At 42.1% G+C, this 7,142-nt stretch overlaps 2 protein-coding genes across 2 annotated transcripts; both read left to right on the forward strand.

Annotated features, from left to right (window-relative positions):
• The first annotated feature begins 1,621 nt into the window (after positions 1 to 1,621).
• On the forward strand, positions 1,622 to 3,886 carry LOC142350381 (uncharacterized). Its single transcript, XM_075402229.1, has one exon. The coding sequence runs from the start codon at positions 1,622 to 1,624 to the stop codon at positions 3,884 to 3,886; it is 2,265 nt and encodes a 754-aa protein (XP_075258344.1).
• A 23-nt stretch (positions 3,887 to 3,909) lies between these two features.
• Positions 3,910 to 5,211, forward strand: LOC142350383 (uncharacterized). The gene has a single exon (XM_075402230.1). It carries the CDS (start codon positions 3,910 to 3,912, stop codon positions 5,209 to 5,211), a length of 1,302 nt encoding a protein of 433 aa, XP_075258345.1.
• Positions 5,212 to 7,142: the final 1,931 nt, after the last annotated feature.

Below are 7,142 nucleotides of genomic sequence, written 5' to 3' on the forward strand. Positions count from 1 at the left end.
CATGCAACCACCCGTTTTGAAAGCAAAAATCAGGGTGATGGGGGAGAAAATTGCGAAGAAACTGCAAACCATGAGCGAATTGAGTGACAGTGGGAACATAAACGCAGCGAAGAATGTTCATTAAAAGGCAGCGGAAACATTTTCGGAGTTCGAGGAAACCAGTTACGAGTTGATTTCACAGCTTGACGAAGATCAGCACGAGGAGTACATCGGAAAAATCACTGACACCTGGAACAACATCGACGACATGAAAATTAAAATTCAGAATCACCTTTCGCACGAAAACACCACAACAAACTACAACACACAAGACAAAAACGAGACAACAGTAACAGCCAACTCGACAGCGGATAACTCAGCAACCAACAACAACATCAACACTAGAGCAATTGGACAACAGCAAACATCCGTTAACAGAAGTTTACACAACGAACAACCAGAAACTAGCAATTCCGCTCAACGTGACAACCTCAACTGCTTTTGGTATGATAGACTAGCTTACTCAAGCAGCCTAAATGACCAGCAGAACAGAATTACTGGAATGGGGGACACGCAAACATTCAATCAGCCAACAGAACAACCACAACAATTGTCAACAACGTTATCACAACCAGTTCCATTCTATACGCCTTATGTGGAAGCTCTTTCAAAGATGGATCTTCAGATGTTCAACGGTGACCCGAGCAAATGGGCAGACTGGTACAGCCGTTTCAGTTTCATGATTGGAGACACTCAGCCCAGTGATGGACAGAAGATCGCCTATCTACAGGGACTTGTAATTGGAAAAGCCAAAGCAGCAATTGAAGGATTTGCCTGCAACGGACACCTGTACAAAGATGCAATAAACGAGTTGAAACAGCGGTTTGGGAACCCAAACGTCATCATCAGCAACTTGTTGGAGAAACTCATCAACTACAGGCCACCAACGACATCTCTTCCTTGGACAATTCTAAATTTTTCCACATTCATTAACACCATGACAAGGCCACTACAAGAACTCAACTTCGAAGCCGATCTCAACAGCACGACAATCTTGAAGCATGCAACCGACAAACTACCTTACGGCGAAGAATTCAAATGGAATCAGTTTGTTTTACGACGAAGAATTCAGCAGCCGACACTTGCAGACTTCAAGCAATGGATTAAAGAAATAGCAGAAGCACATGAACGTTCCACGCATCAAGGACCAAGCAATACTAGTCTCAGCACAAACAGTGATACACATCAACGAAATTTCAACTTAAATGGAAACCGACAATTTCATCAACAACCAACTCATGCAAACAGGGAACAACAGCAGCAACAACAGCCAACACAGAACATAAACAACTTTAGCAACAACAACAACAAGAACCAGTATAACCAGCGGAGCACAACACAAATGTTTCAAGCAACAAGAGGAAGCAACAGCAACAACCAGCCTCTGCCTTGTGTCTTCAACGACGGTAATCATCAGTTATTCCATTGCCCAACGTTTAAAGCAAAGACAGCAGACGAAAGACTACAAACAGTTTATTAGTTGAACCTTTGCAGAAATTGTTTGGGAGCGAACCATCGAGCCAACAACTGTCCATCAATCTCTAATTGCAGGGAGCAAGGATGCGGACAACGACACAACACTATGTTACACGGTGCCAACAGTAGATACGGACGAACACTGACCTCAGTTGTTCTACCAAACTCTCAATCGAACAACTCGAGAGGAAATGGTAACTCATTTGCAGTCATCAGCAACAAAGATACAACCACAACAAAGGACACGACAGCAGCAACTAAAACAACAAATCTTCTCTATGTCATGCCAGTTATTTTACATAACAAGGAGAAAAAAGTTCGCACATACGCTTTCATCGTCCCAGGAAGCAGCTTGACAATACTTCTCTCGAAGACAGCCGACGAACTACGCCTTCAGAAAGAAACACGTCAACAACTTGTCTTGGAGGGAGCCAACGGAACAGACACAAAATCGTGTTACACAACGTCAACAGAAATTTCGAATGTGGAAGACGACGAACGCTACAACCTCAAACAGATATACGTTGTGGAAAACATCAATTTGCCAAAGCTGAGGGAGCACCCGGGAGACATTGCCAGAAAGTATGACCACCTTAGACATGTCAATATGCCAACTCTGGATAATCTCGAAGTCACAGTATTGATTGGACAGGACAACATTAACCTTATCTCACCAGTCAGAGTGGAACAAGGACCATCATCAGCACCAAGCGCAAGTCTTTTCAAACTTGGTTGGACTATTTCTGGACCTCATACAGTATTGGATGACAGCAAAACACAACATTCAATGCACCATACCGCTTTGTTTTGCAGCAATTGCCTTGAACAAGACAATGACCTCAACGAAGAAGTTTCTCATTGGTGGAAAGCAGAGACAATTCCATTGGAATCCAAAACCAAACCAAATGAGCCAGAAGTTTTGTTAGCCACCAAGATACTTAACAAAACATGCGTGAGACAAGCAGATGGACGTTATGAAACGGGACTTCTCAGAAAAGACGACAGCAGTTTACCAGACAACCGGTCGCAAGCCTTGACTCATTTGAATCATCTTGTCAACAGACTACAGAAGAAACCTGAACAGTACAAGAAATACAATGAGGGCATTCAAGCAGACCTGGAAAAAGGTTACATTGCAAAAGTACCTTTCCATAGACAGCAAGATACAGGATGGTACATACCACACTATGGTCTTGTCAGCCCAAACAAACCCGACAAAATACGAAGAATCTGCAATTCCAAAGCACCACAAAGCGGAACCAGCCTCAATGACGAACTCTTAGCTGGACCTGACCTCCTCAGGAATATGCTTGGAATTTTACTACGATTCCGACAGGGAGCCATCGCCATCCAGGGAGACATCGAAGCAATGTTTATGCAAATCGGAGTACGACAACAGGACCGACGTTATCTACGATTCATGTGGAGACAACCCAACAGCTCAGAATTAGAGGTGTACGAATACCAACGACACATCTTTGGAGCCAGGGACTCACCAGCTTGCGCAAATTTTGTTTTGCAACAGACAGCCAAAGACGACAACGAAGATCACCCAAATTCTCTAGAGATCATTCAGTGGACATTCTATATGGATGACATGGTTTCATCTTTTAGCGACGCCATCACAGCTTTCACTACAGCCAAGGATGTCAAGGATACTCTGAAGAATGGTAAATTCAATCTGACAAAATGGTGCAGCAACAGCCGTGAGTTTTGTGAGCAGATGCAAGATGATCTATGCAAACCAGTGGAGGAGCTCTTCAGTAAAGGTTTTCATCAAAGAGTACTTGGAGTTTACTGGAGCCTAGACGAAGACAAAATAATGTTCAAAGCGAAAGACAGAAGGAACCTGGACAGTAAAACTTGGACCCAACGCAAGTTTCTCTCTTTCGTGTCAAGTTTCTACGATCTTTTGGGAATCATATCGCCATTCCTCATCCGAGCCAAGATTCTACTGCAAGAGCTGTGGAAACATGGATGCGAATGGGACAAAGATATCGGTGGAGACAATGGAAAGGCCATCAAAAATTGGGTACATGAAACGGAACAGATAGGTACGGTAGAGGTAAACAGGTTGGTAGGTGGTACAGCACTTGGGGACACAATGGAACTACATGTATTCTGCCACGCATCATTGGATGCAACAGCAGCAATAGCATACATCAAGACAACCAAGAACCAAGAAACCACAACTCGTTTTCTCATGGGAAAAACAAGAGTGGCACCCTTACGTCAAACAACAATTCCCAGACTAGAACTGCAAGCAGCAATTTACGCGGCAAGATTGAAGAAAACAATTGAGGATGAAATGGATTTCAAGTTTGACAAAATCTTTCTGCGAGTGACAGCACGACCGTTCTCAGTTGGATAAAGAACTTCAAATTGAAACACAAGATGTACATCGGAAACCGAATTGCCGAAATAAGGGATCTCACAAACACCATTCAGTGGAACTACGTCAACACCAAGGACAACCCAGCAGATCAAGGAACGAGGGGACTAACAGCAACAGAAATGACAGAAAAATCTCTTTGGTTACAGGGACCACAGTTTCTTCTATCTTCTAGCGACAACTCGACAACAGACGAACAACAACACGAAACTGTTTTCTTGAACAGCGCAGAACAGAAGCCTCGACGACAGCCAATTGACAAAGACCTAATTGTTGCCAACAGGTTTAGCCAGTGGTTGAAACTAAGAGCCGTCATCATCAAAATGAAAAGCCTCCGAAACAAAACGAGAACACGGGACCAGCAGATCATAGAGGCAGAGAACTTTCTTTTCCGTCTATCTCAGCAACAATCATTCGACGAGGACATAAATCAACTAGCACACAACAAGCCAATTCAAAAACGGAGTAGATTGATTCAGTTGACACCTCCAATAGACAAAGATGGTATCATTCGTTCAAATAGCAGACTAGCCAACGCACCAGTTTCAACAGCAACAAAGAAGCCAATAATCTTAGACAGTAGGAGTAGGATTATTCGTCTTTTTCTGGAACTGCAACACGATATCAATGGTCATGTTGGAGTTGAACAGCAAACACACATCATTCAGTTGAATTACTGGGTTATTCAATGCAAAACAGTAATGAAGAAGATCTCAAACAGATGCTACGAATGCAGACGACAGAGACAACTCAACAGCCAGCCTCAGATGTCAGATCTTCCGAACTACCGATTCTCAGTCAAACCTGTAGCCTTCAAGGAAACCGGAGTAGACTTTTTTGGGCCATTCGAAATCTACAGCCAGATCAACACAGCCATGAAAGTATACTGTTGCTTATTCACCTGTCTGACGATACGAGCCGTTCATATCGAAGTGACCAGTAACTTGCAAAAAGAATCATGCATAATGGCATTCCAACGATTCTTCAGCCGACGAGGACTACCGGAAAGAATTCACAGCGACAACGCTTTATATTTCACCAGTACAGCAAAGACCTTCGAAGAAAGCAGCTTCACAACTACAGAGATACAGAAATATGCGGAATCGAAAAAGATTGCATGGAAATTTATTCCACCAGGAGCTCCACATTTTGGTGGAACATGGGAACGCCTCATTGGGATGAGCAAACGACTCTTCTTCAATATCGCCGGATCTAGGAAACTCCAGGAAGACAGTTTCTCAACCCTTATTTGCCAAGTCGAAGCTCTACTCAACAGCAGACCTTATAACATCAGTCAGCAGTGACATACGCCATGTGGAAAGCCTGACACCGGGACATTTTTTGACAGGAATGACAGCAGGGCTGCCTTCAGATACTACAATTAGCAGCAACGACAGATGAACAGGAAATTTATGGAACAACGTCAACAGTATTATGAACGAGTTTTGGACACGTCTTTTAAAGGAATATCTGCCAACACTCAGACAACGTCGAAAATGGCATTCAACAGTAGACGGGATAGAAGTAGGGGACATGGTATGGATACTAGAAAACAACACACCCAGGGGTATTTGGCCGGTAGGTAGGGTACAAAAGGTAAATAAAGGTAAGGATAATGTGGTAAGGTCTTGCCTGGTTAAAACAACAAAAGGGGATTTTGTTAAACCAGCTATTAAACTTAGTTTGATCAGCGACAAATCAACATAAAGGTTATCAATAGTAAATGGAGAACAATAATTTAAGCACAATCTGAAGCAAACTTGATATCAGTTTTGGGATTAGATTAAAGTGAAAGATGAAATGTTAAAAGTTCAATTCAATGAGTTAGCAATTCAAAGGGACTATTAGGTATTATTCAGGTACAATTAGAGATTTCAATAAGTAACTCACAAGGCAACGCAAATTAGCCAAGCTTATTGTACGTTAGATAAATACATTCAAACGGGAAAATTTAGGTAGGTAGGTTTAACAGGAAGACAAATTCTTGATAGACATTAGGTAGGTTTTGGAATTCAAATGCACAATTAATTAGCTTATTGCAAAACAGCAGAGAGTTGAACCGACAGGATAAAAGTATGTTGAAAAGTTATATGGCACTAAACAGCTTAGGTAAAACCAGACATCAGCGGTAATAATTATTACAAAACATTTGGTATTCCGACAAACTCTAATTTGGGAAAAACAGGTAAACGTAGGCAATAGGTACAAGGTAGTGGTAGGTTTAGGTAGGTAGGGAACACAGGCAGCATCAGTTTTTCAACTTTCAAGGAGCAGACCAGCAACAACAACATTTCCGGAAATTGTTCAGTATTTGACAATCGCCAATCAGCCAATACAGAAGTCGATTTAAAACAACTACAAATGTACACAGTTAAACGCAATCAGCACAAAAAGCAATTCAACTTTCCAGCATACCACTTTCATATAACACTACAAGCAGCACGTTGACAACCAGTACACAGCAACAATCTACAGACAACACCGACGGAAGACATCAGCAGAAATTTCACAACAACAAACACTTCAGCAAGAATTACTTCAGATGAAGCACCAGCATTTTTTGAACAGCAGTCAACACATTCATCAACAGCAGACATTATCAAAGTCAGGACAGACATACTTGTAGGTATGGACGAGTCCATAACTTCAAGATCAGCGTTTTATTGAGGACACAACTCAATGCAACATTTCAACATAATCATCATCAGATGAAGTAAGAAATACAGTTCAGCTACACAAAAGACACAACAGAGCAAAAGAGAACACGACGAGACGACAAAGAGCAACTTCAAACAGACTTCAACAACAACAACAGATCGACCACAAACTTTCTGATTTTTGGTGCCCAAAAATGGGGGCCCAGTGTACTAGGAGAGGCACGTGCTAAAAAACTGTAACTTTGAACACCAAGTCATAATGTTGATTATATAGATGTAATTCAATGGTTAGGAAATGGATGACTTTTTCACGGTAGAAAAAGAAGATTTGTGAAGCAAATCTCAAGAAAGTTTTAACTGTTGAAAAGGAACAACAGTGGGCAAAAGGTAGCCCAGGCATATCGTGCCAAAGTAACTATAACTCAAGGGTCTTTTTTGAAACACCACCAACACTGGCGTCAGTGAAGCAAGCTGATTAGTTTGCTTCTCTGACGGCCGGCCGCAGCACCACCAACACTACCCATTCAAAATTAACTGAAGGCGGAACCCGCACAAACCATGCAGCCCAAGAGCCGATG

Source organism: Convolutriloba macropyga, chromosome 12, assembly GCF_964194025.1.
Source record: "Convolutriloba macropyga chromosome 12, txConMacr16.3, whole genome shotgun sequence".
NCBI classification, from domain to species: domain Eukaryota; kingdom Metazoa; phylum Xenacoelomorpha; order Acoela; family Convolutidae; genus Convolutriloba; species Convolutriloba macropyga.

Bases quoted from the DNA above. Each gene is read 5' to 3' on its own strand.
- LOC142350381 (XM_075402229.1), top strand. From the start codon at position 1,622: ATGTTACACGGTGCCAACAGTAGATACGGACGAACACTGACCTCAGTT.
- LOC142350383 (XM_075402230.1), top strand. From the start codon at position 3,910: ATGTACATCGGAAACCGAATTGCCGAAATAAGGGATCTCACAAACACC.